This window comes from Puma concolor, chromosome D3, assembly GCF_028749965.1.
Source record: "Puma concolor isolate L17-30 chromosome D3, mPumCon1.1.hap2, whole genome shotgun sequence".
Taxonomy (NCBI): Eukaryota; Metazoa; Chordata; class Mammalia; order Carnivora; family Felidae; genus Puma; species Puma concolor.
The window spans coordinates 21609681-21626769 of record NC_141678.1 but is presented as its reverse complement, the minus strand read 5'-3'; the positions used below and the strand labels follow the sequence as shown (position 1 = coordinate 21626769).

The 17089-nt window shown below is 42.6% G+C and overlaps 1 protein-coding gene across 4 annotated transcripts in view; it reads right to left on the bottom strand.

Annotated features, from left to right (window-relative positions):
* Positions 1-16525, bottom strand: part of PISD (phosphatidylserine decarboxylase) — a 36208-nt gene extending 19683 nt beyond the window's left edge. The window contains exons 1-4 of one of the 4 annotated variants that reach the window (XM_086682030.1): positions 16444-16525; positions 11882-11990; positions 7116-7195; positions 3392-3567 (exon numbers count right to left, since the gene is read on the bottom strand). In XM_086682030.1, the coding sequence (XP_086538156.1) occupies positions 3392-3483 (92 nt within the window). In that variant the 5' untranslated portion in view covers positions 3484-3567; positions 7116-7195; positions 11882-11990; positions 16444-16525. Of the gene's footprint in view, positions 1-3380; positions 3568-7115; positions 7196-11881; positions 11991-16443 lie in introns of all 4 variants that reach the window. The other 3 variants (XM_086682025.1, XM_086682023.1, XM_086682029.1) reach the window with 3 other exon arrangements.
* Positions 16526-17089: the final 564 nt, after the last annotated feature.

Sequence of the window (17089 nt, the reverse complement as noted above, 5' to 3'; positions counted from 1 at the left end):
TCACTCTCAAAATAAATAAACTTTAAAAACAGAAAGAAAGAAAAACTGTGAGGTGCTATTCAACCTAAAGCATTACAAACATGCTCTTAAGAGTTTTGATACAGGGGGGTACCTGGCTGGCTCTGCCAGTAGAGCTTGTGATTCTTTTTTTTTTTTTTTTTTGATTTATTTTTTGAGAGAGAGCACAAGCAAGGGAGGGGCAGAGAGAGAGGGGAACAGAGGATCCAAGGCCAGCTTCGAGCTGACAGGCTGACAGCAGCAAGCCCGATGGAGGGCTCGAACCCACAACTGCAAGATCATGACCTGAGCCAAAGTCAGACACTCAACCAACTGAGTCACCCTAGCACCCCTAGAGCATGTGACTCTGGATCTTGGGGTCATGAGTTCAAGCCCCATGTTGGGCACAGAACTTACTTAAAAAATAAAAAATTACCAAATTACAAAAGTTTTGGGGTATTTGGATGGCTCAGTCGGTTGAGCGTCCAACCCCTGATCTTGGCTCAGGTCATGATCTCACAGGTTCATGAGTTTGAGCCCCTCACAGGGCTCTGCACTGTCAGTGTGGAGCCTGTTTGGGATTTCTCTCTCTCTGCCCCTTCCCTGCTCATGCACGCATTATCTTTCTTGTTCTCTCTCTCCGAAAAATAAACAAACATTTTAATTTTTTTTTACTTTTTTTTTTTAATGTTTATTTATTGTTGAGAGAGACAGAGTGTGAGCTGGGGAGGGGCAGAGAGAGGAAGACACAGAATCTGAAGCAGGCTCCAGGCTCTGAGCTGTCAGCACAGAGCCCAATGCGGGGCTTGAACTGACGAACTGTGAGATCATGACCTGAGCTGAAGACAGACGCTTAGCCGACTGAGCCACCCAGGAGCCCCAAAACAAACATTTTAAAAATATTTTAAAGTTTTGATAGAGAGGGATGCCCAGATATTTCTTCAACACAAGAGAAACTTACAGGATGGGAAAGGGGAACAAAAGCTTCCTGCTGGCACACTGACCAACAGGAGCTAGCAGGACTGCTTCATGTGTGGGGAAGGCTACATTGCCCCTAGACCCATGTCTATCTCCTGGAAATCCAGAAAATGCTATTGGTAAAACAAAATCACCCAGTCACCTCAACTGTGCCACTGACCCCAGGAGCTCATCTCAGCCTAACTACCAGCCTGTCTTCTCTTAAGCTCTGGAGATGCCTGACTTGACCCAAGGATATGAAGAGATTATATTCCAGCAAAATCACCCACATAAATTTTCATTTGCCACTTAAAAACAGAGCCCTGAAGGGAACCTTACAGCTCATCTGCCCATGGTTCCTACATTATCATCAGAATCCTCAAAGGGGCTTTTTAAAAACAGAGTCTTGCTCAAACTTTCTAAATCTCCAGGGATAAGAACAAAGAATTCATAGTTTTAAAGCTCCCCAACAATTCTGATGATTGACCAGATTGGGGTACTCTCATTTTTCATGAGATGACAGGGATTAGGTGGGGCAGGGGTAGGACTAGGATCCAGCCCATGACTCCTAGTCAGCACTCTCCCTTCTCATGACCTGCTGCCTCTCCGGAAATCCTACAATATCTGGTCAGAGTCCAGACCATTTCCCTTTCATAAAGTGAAATGCTGGAGTCCTGCCTGTAAATCCAGCAGTCCTATGGCCATTTTACTCAGTCAAAAGAATCTAACAGTATCTAACTTAAACCCAGCTCTGAACCAATAGGGGCCTCAGACCTTGTGCAGCACTGAGCCACTCTGATCCAGTATTCTGTTACCGTCCAGGCCCTAGAACTTATAAGCCAATCAACCCTGTCCTCTTTACAAACGGTCATCTTTCAGACATTGACTCACATATGGCAGTAGTTCCAATTATACAAATGGTGAATGCTAAAAAATACGACTGACATTAGTCTTTTATGATTTTAGAAGTCACAGATTTCTTCCAAATGCAGATTCTCTTGGAAGACCTTTGAAATGGGTCTCGAGCTCATCGCAGGGTGACTCAGCCTGACAAATGCTTGGGGTCAGAGAGAAACCATCTTGAGTGGGGTCATTGATCCCAGGCTTAACAAGTATCAGCCTAAACAAGAAGGTACGTTTACAGAGGAAACCATCAATGTCATGGGAAATAGAGTACAGCAAAATTTCAAAGTGTGACTCACATACTACACAATTACCCTTCGCCAAAAGGACTTTGTCATATACTACCAGAAAACAGAAAGCCTTTTTTTTTCTTGGTCTGAGATAGGCTATTATGAAGCCCAAGGTGTATGAATAGGCCAGAAAAAGGACAGACACATGGGCAAGCAGGTATCTCCTTGGGTAACAGCCACATCTGGATCTGTATGACCAGCTGAATAAGTCCCAGTTTTATAGGACTGGTGGAAATCAGGTGAAATCTTTACACTAGATTCTACTGGAGGAAGAGGGTCAAAACCAAAATTCAAAACAGGATTTTAGGAGGAAGCCTATAATGTAGCATGTAATGCCAATGCCAACAAATATTCCTAGATAAACTATGCTAGAGCTGGAAGAAATCTCAGTTGGTTTCCAATCCAACCTATTTTATAGTTGTTTATGACATTGTCACACAGAGAACCAAATGGCAAGTGACATGTTCACGTTCACACAGCTACTGAGAACATGGCTGGAACTCGCCTTTAAGACCCACATGCCTTGGTCAGTGGATTCAGCAGAGCTGGATTACTGATAGGGAACGGCTCATGAGGAAACCCAAGAGCATCATCTAAATACCATAAAGTCCCTACTCTCACCCCCCCACCCCCGCTTTTACCCACTGGCTCTACTAATATTTCAGATTTTTTATTTGCTAAATTATGGCTGAGAAGACATTTTTAAGCTTGCATCTTAATACTCAGTTCCAAATTTACTGACTGTCTACTCTAAGTTACCAATCATTCTGGGCCACTGGAGCACAGATGAATAAGACAGTTCTATTGTACATCATTCATGGTTCAACAACATTGAAGCCTGCCCCTACTGAAAGGTCCTATTGTCGGGGAAGCATTTTGAGCAATAAAAATAAAGGAAATTTTATTATTTCAGTCTGGTTCCTGGTGAGAACTTATCCACATCCCAAAAGTCCAACTGTTTCAGCTTATCCTCAGAGAAGGGCATGAACTCTGAGGATTTCAACAGCAGGTAATGAATTTCTCCTCAGAGCTGTTGGGGAGATTAGGAGTAAGTGTGGACACAGAAGGGAAGCCCAACATGACACCAAAGGTATAATGTCTGTGTCTGGCCAAAAACCCACTGGAGACATGAGCTCCAAAAAAGAACATTGCACTTTTTCAAACATTTCAACTTTGGGGCAATTTAAAAAGTGTCAGATAGTTGTGTTAAATGAGAATTCACGGTGACTGCACCTTAGTCCTACCTCCCAGGGACCAGCAAGTTTGGGTGGAATCTCCAAGCCCAGCTTCTCCAGCTCTCGCTCCCTGTACTTCTCATACTGCCGGTAACCTGCATACCCGCTGCCTGTCACCAACAGAATGGGCAGGGGGCGCAGCAGGAACAAGGTTCGAGCCGGGGCAGTGTGGACTCTTCTGGCATCTGTTAACAAAAAAACAGAAAATTCTGAGACTGGGAGAAGGGACAGGGATGAGTCATGCAAACAGCACCAAAAGGAGGCCCAGGAAAAGTCACGCATCTTAGAAGCCTTCAGTAGGGGTGCCTGGGTGGTTCAGTCAGTTAAGCATCTGACTTTGGCTCAGGTCATGACCTCACAGTTTGTGGGTTCGAGCCCCACATTGGACTCTGTGCTGACAGCTCAGAGCCTGGAGCCTGCTTCCAATTCTGTGTCTCCTTCTCTGTCCCTCCCCCATTTGTACTCTGTCTCTCTCTCTCTCTCTCTCTCAAAAATAAATAAAAACATTAAAAAAAAAAAAAAAAAGAAGCCTTCAGTAAAGGTTACAGGACCCTAAAGGGGTATGATAAGCAGGTGCAACCTTGAGTCACTAGTAAGACCCTTCTGTCTCCAAATCTTACCAATAAGTAAGGGACAAGCATCTTTCCTGTGAAACTACAATGCACCTCAACTGCCACCATAGCCAGAGAATTTAACATGAAAACACTGAATCACAAAAGAGATCAAGAAACAAAACTAATCAAAGTTGCCTGGCAAGACACCACCAGGTCCACAACTGGGAGTCAGGTATCACTTCTCATCCAGCACTCTCTGACCTTACTTTTACAATCCAGGCCCAATTCTGACTGGACACTAGTATACTACAATGCAAACTCTCATAAATTATTACAATTTGATAATAAAAAAGACAACCCAATTAAAAAATGTACAAAGGATTTGAATAAACATTTCTCCAAAGAAGATATACATATGACCAATAAGCACATGAAAAGATGCTAAACATCTATTATGGGTTGAACTGTGTCCCCCCAAAATTCGTATGCTGAGTCCTAATTCCCAGTACCCCAGAATGTGACTTTACTTGGATACAGGGTCTCTAGAGAGGTAAACAAGATGAAATAAGGTCATCATGGTGGGCCATAATCCAATATGACTGGTGTCCTTATAAAAAGGTAAAATCTGGAGACAGACACGCTTATAGGGAGAATGCTATGTGAAGATGAAGGCAGAGACCAGGATGATGCTTCTACAAGCCAAAGACCACCAGCAAACCATTAGAAGCTAGACACGAGGCATGGAACAGATTCTCTCTCATGACCATCAGAAGGAAGCAATCCTGTGACACCCTGATCTCAAACCTCTAGTCTTAGAACTTGAGTAAGTTTTCTACTGTGTAAGCCACTCAGTTTATGGTACTTTGTTACAACAGCTGTAACAAACCAATACAACATCATTAGTGATCAGGGAAATGCAAATCAAAACCAAACTGAGCTACAACTTCACACCCACTAGGATGGTTATAATCAAAGACAATTCAGGGGCACCTGGGTGGCTTAGTCGGTTAAGTGCCTGACCCTTGATTTTGGCTCAGGTCATGATGTCAGGGTTGTGAGATCAAGCCCAGCGCGGAGGCTGCTTGGGATGCTCTCTCTTCCTCTCCCTCTGCCCCTCTCGTGCGCACTCTCTCTCAAAAAAAGTTTTTAGTTTAAAAAAAAAAAAAAAAGACAACTCAGTATTGGCAAGGATGTGGAGAAACTTGAACCCCCGTACACTGCTGGTGGGATTTTATAAAGTGGGGCAGCCACTTTGAAAAAGAGTTTGTCAGTTCCTCAAAATGTTAAACATAAAATTACCATACAACCCAGCAATTCTGTTCTTAGGGATATTCCTGAGAGAAAAGAAAGATACATCTACACAAAAATTTGTGCAAGAATGTCCAACACCAGCCAAAAAACAGAAACAATCCAAATGGCCTTCAATTGGTGAATGAATAAACAAAATGAGGTATAACCATATAATAGAATATTATTTGATAATAAAAAAGGAATGAAGTATTGACACATGATATAACATGAACCTTGAAAACAATACATGAAAGACACCAGCCACAAAAGGCTGCATACTGTAGAATTTCTTTCACATGAACCGTCCGTCCAGTATAGGAAACATACTACAGAGACATAAAGTAGATTAGTGGCTGCAAGGGACTGCAGGTTTGGGGCGGGGTCGGGGGGGTGTTGAGGCACAGTGAGGAGGGAATGAAAATGTTCTAAAGTTAAATAGTGGAAGGGCACCTCTGCCCTTCTCCCGCTTCTGCGCTCACACACACACTCTCTCTCTCTCTCTCTCAAAATAAATAAACAAACTTAAAAAAAACTTTTTTTTTTTTTTTTTTTTTTTAAATAAATAGGAGTGCCTGAGTGACTTAGTTGGTTGAGTGGCTGACCTCAGCTCAGGTCATGACCTCATGGTCTGTGAGTTCAAGCCCCACATCAGGCTCTGTGCTGACAGCTCGGGGCCTGGAGCCTGCTTGGATTCTATGTCTCTCTCTTTATCCCTTTCCTGCTCACACTCTGTCTCTCTTTCTCAAAAATAAACAAACATTTTAAATAAATAAATAAATGTTTTGCTTTCGCTCTCATCAACCATCTCATTTTATCCCCAAGATATTCTCACTGGACAGTTCAAAATGGCTTCTGATATGATAGAATAAAAAGGATATCTAGGTGGTGCCTGGGTGGCTCAGCTGGTTAAACACCCAACTCTCAATTTTGGCTCAGGTCATAATCTCAGTTTGTGAAATGGAGCCCCACATCAGGCTCTGCACTAACAGCACAGAGCCTGCTTAGGATTCTCTCTCTCTTTCTCTCTCTCATTCTCTCTCTCTCTCTCTCTCCCTCCCTCCCTCTCTCTCTCTGCTCCTCCCCTGCTCATACATTCTCTCTCTCTCAAAATAAGTAAACTTAAAAAAATGGTATCTAAATAGTAAAGACAAGACACATTCTTGTACAAGTTCAAATGGCTGCTTACAATATCAAAAAGTTCATAATCCACAGTTTTGATGAGGGTGTGGGGAACTGACACATTCACGAGCACCTCCTACTCAAACGCATATAAAGTGGAACAATCCTCTTTGAAGAGCAATTTGGCCTAAATACCAACTTGCAAAACACATAAATCTTCTGATTCAGCAAGTCTAACACTACAAATTTATCCTGAAGCTGCACAAAGATATATTACCACAGAAATATATAGTAGAGAGGTCCTTGGGTGGCTCAGTCAGTTGAGTGTCTGATTTCAGCTCAGGTCACGATCTCACAGTTTGTGGGCTCAAGCCCCACATCCAGCTTATTGCTGTTAGTGCAAAGCCCACTTCAGATCCTCTGTCCCCACTCTCTGACCCTCCCCTGCTCGTGCTCTCTCTTAATAATAAACATTAAGGAGAAAAGAATAAGTATATAGTAGAAAAAGCCTAGAAACAATTTAAATGTCTAACACCAAATGGTACAGTCATTCAATGGAATACTATGCAGCCAGTAAAAATGATCAGGTTACAATCACTAGTGCTTCAGTAATAACTATATGCCTGGTACTCTAAGCACTCCACAGATACAAGGTCATTTAATTTTAATTTAATTCTAATAATTTCCCATGAAATAGGACCTGTTTATCCCAGTATACTGATAAGCAAACTGAAGCACAGAGGTCAGCACTACCTATAATTGCTACTTACTTGTATAAAAGGCTCTGACAGGCAGCTTCCTTAAGGACTGTAGGAAATGGCTCAGAACAGTGTTCTCATGGTGGAGGAGGCTATAAGCAAACAGAAACGAACTGTTAAACATTCACCTTAAAATTTTTAAAAAATTAGTGGAGCAACTGGCAAAACTTGAATACAATCTATAGATTCACTAACAATCTTATATGAATGTTAATTTCCTGGTTTTGACCACCACTGTGGTTGTGTGAGAAAAATGTTTTTGTAGGAAAAAGGCTGAAATGGTTCAAAGTAAAGGAATATCAAATCTGTAATTTTCTCTCAAGTGTTTTGGAAAAATATATACATACACACACACATACACCTGAAGAGGGGACAGGGAGGGAGAATAGTAAAGCAAATACAGTCGACATCTGGGGAATCTGGGTAAACAGTATTTGGGAATTCTATTTTAACTTCTGAAACTATTTCACAATAAAGTTATTTTCTTAATTAAGCATAATATCATAACAGGCAGTAAAGCCAGCACTCTTCCACAAAGCCGTATGTTTCTGTACCACAAAAGAACTCTACACAGCCTTGTAAACATCTAACCCCCAGGGGAGGCCAGGTGGCTCAGTCGGTTGGGCATCTGACTTCGGCTCAGGTCATGATCTCACGGTCCGTGAGTTCGAGCCCTACATCAGGCTCTGTGCTGTCAGTTCAGAGCCTGGAGCCTGCTTCGGATTCTGTGTCTCCCTCTCTCTCTGCCCCTCCCCCACTCATGCTCTGTCTCTCTCTCTCTGTCAAAAATAAATAAACATTAAAAAAAAAATTGTTTTTAAAACATCTAACCCCTACGCATTAAAGAATCTAACACATTTTAAATTTTAAAAATCTGTCCTGGAAAAAAAATGACACAAACCATGTGTAACTATTCTAATCTACTTCAAGTCTAGAAAGCTCAATTAATTTAGAATTTCTGGATTATCTTTTGTGGCTACTTTGCTACTTTGTCAAGCTATGCTGACAGATTGAACACGTTTCAGGCCTCCTGAGAAAAAAAATTACCAAGGATAGCTTTCCACTCTAAGAAAACATTATTTCTTTTTTTTTTTTTAATGTTTATTTATTATTGAGAGACATAGAGAGACAGAGTGAGCAGGGGAGGGGCAGAGGGAGACACAGAATCTGAAGCAGGTTCCAGGCTCTGAGCTGTCAGCACAGAGCCCAACACGGGTCTCGAACTCCCAAACCGCGAGATCATGACCTAGCTGAAGTCGGACGCTTAACCGACTAAGCCACCCAGGTGCCCCTAAGAAAACATTATTTTTGACTCAGTTTGTTTCTCTTTCACCTTCACCCAAGGAAACTGGACATTTTCCCAGTGGCAATAAATGACTGCCAGCAAGGAAAGCATTTGTGAATTTTCATTTCCCCTAATCAAAGAGCACACATCTCGTTGTCAATTCAGATAGCACTTCGGTTTCCCCAAATTTTGACCTGAAATCTAAAGTAAAGAAATTAGTAAAAAAATAGTAAAATAAAGAAAATAGTCCTTGTCAGTAAGCACTTCTTTTTCTGCTGAGGCCTTTTATGTGAGATGTAATAATTTATTACAAATGTCTACATTGCTACTTTTATGGAAAATAAAACTACATTTATGACCTTCATACAATAATATACATTTTCATGGATTAGTAGTTATGTCTTATATAGATAGCCTGCAAACATTATCAGATTTAGGCACCTTTTTTTTTTCTTTTACTTGAAATTGACTTAAAAACACCGTCACAGCATGGTGCTAATATGTGGGAGAATCTGATTCTCCCACAGGCAAGTCAGGTTCGTATAGAGAAAAAGTATGGAATCATGATAATCATCACCACTAAGGCCAGAGAGATGTACAGCTATGAACACAAAGGGTATGTTTCAGTATATGAATGTTCTTTCAGCAGTGAACAATGCTCGTCTCTAAGACTGGAAACTCCCACTACAAAAGCTAAAAGCCTCAAACCCTGCTTTCCAAACAGAATTAGAACAAGAAGTGTAAAAACTGACTAAAGGTACATTGTTGTGTTCTGTACACTGCTGTATTGTGTTCCAGAATGAATGCTGAACCCCCCAAACTAAAAGAATGTTTGCAGACTGCTAAATAAGGCTTTTCTTCCCTTGGCTGGGGAGGTACAAATGGGAGATAATGGTCTATCCACTGTAACCAGACACATAGCACTCAGGTGGTTTGTCTTGCATATGGGCCTTCACCTCAGCACGCCTGCCCAAGAACACAGAGCTCAGTTCTCTCATACACCTCTGTAACCCCGGCTCCTGGAAAAAAATGCCTGGCAAATACCCCATTACACCAGTTAGTCTTTTATAACTGGATCATTCGTATCCTGAGATAAATGCTGTATGTTCTCCAATCTTACATAAACACTGTCTACCATGGGCCCTTCTCTAGCTTCCACCCCACTTTTCTTCTCTCCTTCATAACAAGCTCTTAAAAAGAGCTACGTGCACTGTCAACTGTAAAAAATCCTAGAACACAGGCAGTAACTTCTCTGACATTGGCTGTAGCAACTTGGTTCTAGATAGGACCCCTGAGGCAAGGGAAACAAAAGCAAAAACAAACTATTGGGACTACATCAAAATAAAAAGCTGCACAGCAAAGGAAACAAAACTAAAAGGCAACCTATGGAATGGAAGAAGATGATATATCCAATAAAGTGTTAGTATCCAAAAAATATTAAAGAACTTAAAAACTCAACACCCAAAAAAACCAATAATCCAAATAAAAATGGGCAGAAGACAGGAGCAGACGTTTCTCCAAAGAAGATATACAGATGGCTAACAGTCACGTGAAAAGGCACTCATCATCACTCATCATCAGGCAAATCAAAACTACAAAGCAATATCCCCTCACACCTGTCAGAATGGCTAAAATCAAAAACACAAGAAACAACAGGTGTTGGCAAGGCTGTGAAGAAAATGAAACTGTCTTGTACTGCTGGTGGGAATGCAAACTGGTACAGCAACTGTAGAAAACAGTATGGAGGTTCCTCAAAAAGTTAAAAATAGAACTTACAATCCAGGAATTACACTACTAGGTATTTACCCAAAGAATACAAAAACACTAATTCAAAGGGATACATGCAGCCCTATGTTTATAGTAACATTATTTACAATAGCCAAGATATGGAAGCAGACCAAATGTCCATTGACTGATGAATGGTTAAGGAATATATGGTATACATATACAATGGAATAGTATTTGGCCCTCAGAGGGAATGAAATCTTCCCATTTACAATGACACGAACGGAGCGAGAGAGTATAATGCTAAGCGAAATAAGTCAGAGGAAGACAAATAACAAATGATTTCACTTATATATGGAATTTAAGAAACAAAACATTAAGAGAACTGGTTGTTACCAGAGGGAGGTGTGTAGGGGACAGATTAAACGGGTGATGGGGATTAAGGAGTGCACTTGTCATGAAGCACCTGGGTGGCTCAATTGGTTGAGTGTCCAACTCGATTTTGGTTCATGATCCCAAGGCCTGTGAGTTCGAGCCCCACATCAGGCCCTGCCCTGGGAGATCCTCTGTTTGGGATCCTTGGGATCCTCTCTCTTGCTCTCTCTCTCTGCTCCTTCCCGACTCACCCGCACACTCTCTCTCAAAAATTAATAAGCAAACTTAAAAAAAAAAAGAGGGGGCACCTGGGTGGCTCAGTCAGTTAAGCATCTGACTCTTGGTTTCAGCTCAGGTCATGATCTCACAGTTTGTGGATTTGAGCCTCGTGTCAGGCTGTGCTGACAATGCAGAGCCTGCTTGAGATTCTCTCTCTCCCTCTCTCTCTGTCCCTCCCCCTCTCTCAAAAAATAAATATTTAAAAAATTAAAAAGAAAAAAAAACAGTGCACTTGTCACATGATGAGCAGCATGTGTTGTATGGAAGTGTTGAATCACTGTACATCTGAAACTAATATAACATTGTACATTAACTGGAATTAAAATAAAAAGTAAAGAAAAAAAAGAGCTATGTTCACTGGCACTACTTCCTCACCTCTAACCCTCTCTTAATCCTGCTCAACCAAGCTTTTGTTTCAATCATGTCACCTCTTGTCAAGGTCACCAACAACTTCCAGGTTGCCAACACCAATGCATATTTCTTGAGTCTCGTGTTATTTGACCTCTCACAGAGCATCTGCCACAACTGACCCCTTTCTCTCTTTTTTACTGAGGTATAATCGACATATAACATTGTTAGTTTCAGGTGTACAACATAAATCAATATGTATATATACTGTGAAAAGATCACCACAATAAGTCTGGTTAACATCTGTCACCATACAGTTAACAAAATTTTTTTCTTGTGATGAGAACTTTTTTTAAGATTTTTTTTTTCAAACGTTTATTTTTGAGAGAGAGAGCCAGAGAGCAAGCAGGGGAGGGGCAGAAAGAGAGGGAGAAAGAATTCCAAGCAGGCTCCATGCTGTCAGCACAAAACCCCATGTGGGGCTTGAACTCACAGACCATGAGATCATGACCTGAGCCAAAATCAAGAGTAAGATGCTTAACCAACTGAGCTACCCAGGTGCCCCAAGACATAAACTTTCACTGTGTTAAGTCACTGAGATGCTGGGGTTTACTGTTACCATAGCAGCATTACTATAATATACCATTTCAGCAAAAGGCACCCTTTACACAGCTACACAAGTCAAAACCCTGAGACTCATTCATATAGAAGACTTTTCTCTCTCATTATCCACATTCAATCCACTGGCAAGACAGGAAGACTCTACCTTTAAAATATATTTATCTGTCTAGGAGCACCTGGCTGGCTCAGCTGGAAGAGCATGCGACTTGTTCTCGGGGTCATGAATTCGAGCCCCATGTTGGGTGTAGAGATTACTAAAAAAAAAAAAAAAAAAAAAAAGTAAAAAAAAATTATACACACACACACACACACACACACACGCATAGATATAAAGATACACAGATGTATATAAATGTATCTATTTCTCATTGCCACCACTACTCACACCCTAACCCAAGACACCTGATTCTCTTAACAAGTGATTGAGAAAGTCTGTTCTCCACTTTCCACTCTTGGCCCTCTATATCCTATTCACCACAAAACAGCCGGAGTGACCTTTTCAAAACAGAAAAGACCAGACCCCACGTACTTGGTCCTTGCTGGATTCTCAGATATCCTACTGCTTTCTGTCTCCTCCTTACTCATTCCAGTTGCCACTCCTAGTACTCACCACACCTTTGCCTCTTTCCACACCCTTGCATTTGCTGTTTGTTCTAATGGGCACACCCTTCTATGTGGCCCACTCCCTCATCATTCAGTTCTCTGTGAAATGTTCCCTTCTCAGTTTGTCTTACCTGACTACCATGTGCCCTTTAATCACCTTCCTTTATTTTTTTCATGGCACTTCACTACCTGAAACGAAAAGATTGTGTGTGTGTGTGTATGTATATGTATGTATGTATGTGTGTGTGTGTGTGTATATATATATATATATATATATATATATATATATATATATATATATATATATATCTCACCTATTTGTTTACTTTGCCTGCCTTCCCACTGAACTCCAATCTCTTTTTTTTTTTAATTTTTTTTTTCAACGTTTTTTATTTATTTTTGGGACAGAGAGAGACAGAGCATGAACGGGGGAGAGGCAGAGAGAGAGGGAGACACAGAATCGGAAACAGGCTCCAGGCCCTGAGCCATCAGCCCAGAGCCCGACGCGGGGCTCGAACTCACGGACCGCGAGATCGTGACCTGGCTGAAGTCGGACGCTTAACCGACTGCGCCACCCAGGCGCCCCTGAACTCCAATCTCAGTGGTGAGATTAAACCCCAGAAGGATGAATGGATAAATTCAACCAGCTGACTCTTCTAGGTGGTGACTCAAGTGGGCATGCTGCAAGCAGGTGATTAAAGCCCATGAGTGAGCACATAAGTCTGAATGCATGACTTACTGCCACCCATTAGCAATGTGACTTTAGGAAACTCAATTAATTCTACGCCTCAATTTCCCCACCTGTAAAAACAGGATCCCATTGACACTACATGAGACAATCATAAAAAACCAGCACCTAGCTACATATTACTACTTTTTAAATGTTTATTTATGTTTGAGAGAGAGAGAGAGAGGGAAGGAGCCCAAGCATGAGCAGGGGAGAGGCAGAGAGGGAGAGAGAGAATCCCAAGCAGGCTTCACACTGACAGCAGGAGCACAATCTCACGAACCAAGAGATGCATGACCTGAGCCAAAATCAAGAGCTGGACGCTTAACCCACTGAGACACCCAGGTGCACCCCTATTACTATTTTTTAAAGTAACAGAGTTTATGTTCAGCTGGCACACACACTGAGATGGCTATATCAACTGTCTATGACCAGGGGCCCATGGCTAGCTCAGTCAGTGGAGCAAGCAACTCTTGGTCTTGGGGTCATGAGTTTAAGCCCCACGTTGCAAGAGTAGAGATTACTTTAAAAAAAAAAAAAAAAAACTGCCTATGACGAGTATCCACACTGACTGGTCCATGGCCATATTGTCATGGTTAAAAAACACTTTTGGGGCACCTGGGTGGCTCAGTCGATTAAGCATCCAGCTTCAGCTGAGGTCATGATCTCATGGTTTGTGAGTTCAAGCCCCACATCAGGCTCTGCTCTGGGACCATGGAGCCTGCTTCAGATCCTGTCTCCCTCTCTGTGCCCATCCCTCATGTGCTCTCTTTCTCTCTCCAAAATAAAAAAAACAATAATTAAAAAAATAGAATTAAAGTCATGTAAACTTAAAATCTTTTAACATCATCTCTGGTGGTGACATTTTAACTATAATCCTTCTATCTCTCCTGGCACCCCCCCCTTTTTTTTTTTTAACATTTATTCATTTTTGAGAGACAGAAAGAGACAGGGCATGAGTGCTGACAGCTCAGAGCCTGACGCAGGCTTGAACTCTCGGACCATGAGATCATGACCTGAGCTGAGTAGGAGCTTAACCAACTGAGCCACCCAGGCGCCCCCGTTTTTTTTTTTTTTTTTTTTTTTTTTAGCATTTATTCATTCTTGAGAGACAGAGACATAGCATGAGTGGGGGAGGAGCAGAGAGAGGGAGAATCGCTCCTGCTTTCTGAACATACGAAGCTTTTCTAAAAATGAACTGGCAGACCTCCTGAAGGCCTTATTCCACATTCTATCTTGTGTTAGTGTTTAGTTGAGTGTTTTCTCTCTCTTCTACTAGACTGCAAAATTCTTTAAACAAAAAGCCCATTCCAAATGCTGTATCTTTTTTTTTTTTTTAATTTTTTTTTCAACGTTTATTTATTTTATTTTTGGGACAGAGAGAGACAGAGCATGAACGGGGGAGAGGCAGAGAGAGAGGGAGACACAGAATCGGAAACAGGCTCCAGGCTCTGAGCCATCAGCCCAGAGCCCGACGCGGGGCTCGAACTCACGGACCGCGAGATCGTGACCTGGCTGAAGTCGGACGCTTAACCGACTGCGCCACCCAGGCGCCCCTCTCCAAATGCTGTATCTTTTAATTCCTGTCTTCATTGTTCCTTTCCCCCATGGTCCCTGGCACTATGGTTTGCAGTGGTAGGAATGTCAATATTTCTGAATGAAAGCCTTGTACAAGCCAACCACTCCTTAGGTACTAAGGAGTCAGTGTATGCTTGCCTGAACCTAAGTGTCATCTAAGACACTTGCGGTCCCAAGCTACTACACCTAGTAAATCTGAATTTGGCAGCAGGATGGGGATATATCTGGGAATCTCAATTTCTAATAAATACCTACCTTATTATTTTATCAAACAAATTTGGGAAACATGGCCCTTAATTACCCAAGACGTTTTCTCTTTGTTCTATCACCTGCCACACGTCACCCAGTAACTGCAAAACTCCCCTGCAATATGAGGTTTTCATCTGTATGTCTCACAGCCATGCTTTACTTAAAGCCTATGAAAATGCTGTTTTGGTATTTGTTATCAACAATATATAATACCTTTGAAAATTAAAAGCTCTTATTGTACCCAAATCCTCATCCTTTCCAACCACTGCACCTAAATCCAATCTCATTTATCTATATTGATACTAAAGTAGGACTCCCCACCTCCAACCCTTTTTTTTTAATGATGGTGAGCGAGTAAATCTTCCTCCTCATCTAAAAAAATATTTTAGAAATGCCATTTTTTAGTCATTCTAACTCATGACACAGTTTAGGTGAATTCACGGCTGACTGATAAACAGCACATCTGGTATTAATATCGAAAGCAGAGACCCTCCTTTCCAAATCCCAACTGTTACCACACGTTGCAGAGCCCCCTCCTGAGAGAACTACACCATTTCTGAAATAGTCCATGATAGGAGAGTAAAGCTTTGATGGTAAGGACAATCAGTTTCTGCTCACTTTCAGTCCAAATCCAGTATCCTTTTACTTCCCCAAATCACAGTGATAGATCACCTCTGGTCACAGAGCAAGTTTTGGTCAATGCTGACAAAATTAACCCTGCCAGAAAAACAAAAATCACTATGCGTCTCCAAACCTTCTCACTTTGAAATGACACCAAGCAGCCGACTCTGAGTCATAGCTACCCACATTTTAATCCATTTTCTGAGAGTCCAAATGGTCCCTAGCTATTTGTGGATAATAAATGCCCTCATGGTGGACAGCCTAAGGGAAAGGTCCTTGAGTGAGAGACAGAGGTAGCCTGGTCGGGGTCCGGACTCTGCTACTAACTGGCTGGGTAAAACTGAGCAAGTCCCTCCCTCTCTCAAGGCCTCAATTTCCACAATTCCAAAAACAGCTGGATTTAGATGACCTCTCACGTCTCTTCCAACTCTAAGAACTTAACAGTTGGGAGTCAACCAGAGTAACCAAGACCTAATTTCTTAACAGACTATTTGCGATTACTGAATCCAACCTCTTCGCTTCAAACACCAAGAATCCAAAGTAAAGACCCCCAACTTCCAGTCCAAAGCTCTTCCCACATCTTGTCGCCCTTCCAGGAACACAAATCCCGAAAGAAGCTTTCAGTCCAGCCTCGACTCTAGTGGCGGGCAGGCAACCATCTGTTTTGTTTGGTTTTCTTGTTTTTCTCCCTTCTGCACTTCCACTTAGCTGTAAAAGGCAAAGCGAGAGCGCTCAGGCCAGCCCCTAACTAAACCCGGACCTCCCTACACGCCGGGAGTCCCACCTGATTGAGGTGAAGGTGGATGGCGCCGTCTCCACCCTACCCCTCCTCAGGTCGAGCCCGTAATAGGGAAACGACTCCTCCCTCCCGACTCCGGTTCGGTCTAAGCTGCCTCCGGCCCTGAGGCAACCTCCCCAAGCAGCTATACCTGCTCCGCCACGACGTGACACCGCGCAGCAACCTCAGGCACCGCGGCCCCACGGACGTCGCCATCTTGTCTCCTCCTTCTCGGTGGGCCACGCCCCCTTTTCCACACTCGTGGCGCACACGTGTGACGTCACGAGTTATGGAGCTCACGGGGCAATCCAATAAGGAAAACGGTGGGGTGTGGGCGGAGACGGGTAAGCCCCTCCCCTTGGCCGCTGCCCGCCCCATCAGCCTGGCTCTTGGGTCGCCTCCAGAGCCAGGTGGGTAGTTACCTGCTGTGCTAAATCCGGGCCTGGGCGCAGAGTCGCCAGGCTTCTTTCTTTCCTCTGGCTTCCGTTTCCCCGTGCGCCTGGAAAATGAATCACCCAAGGTCCGAGAATGTATCAACTTAGCCAATTCCCTTATTTACAGACGGGGAAGTTAAGAGGGTCCACCGCTCAGTTACCATTTATTCCGCGCTTCCTAAGTGCCAGGGTCTGTTCTGAGCACTTTGCGTGCCCACTGTCTCCTTTTTCCCAAACTGGAGAAATACACCTCCACTTTTTCCTCCCCTATTCTGCTAATTACAGTTGTTTTCAGACATTTGACACAAGAGGAATGTATTGCCTGGTGCCTGCAATTATTTCTGTGTGGTTATTTAAGCTCAA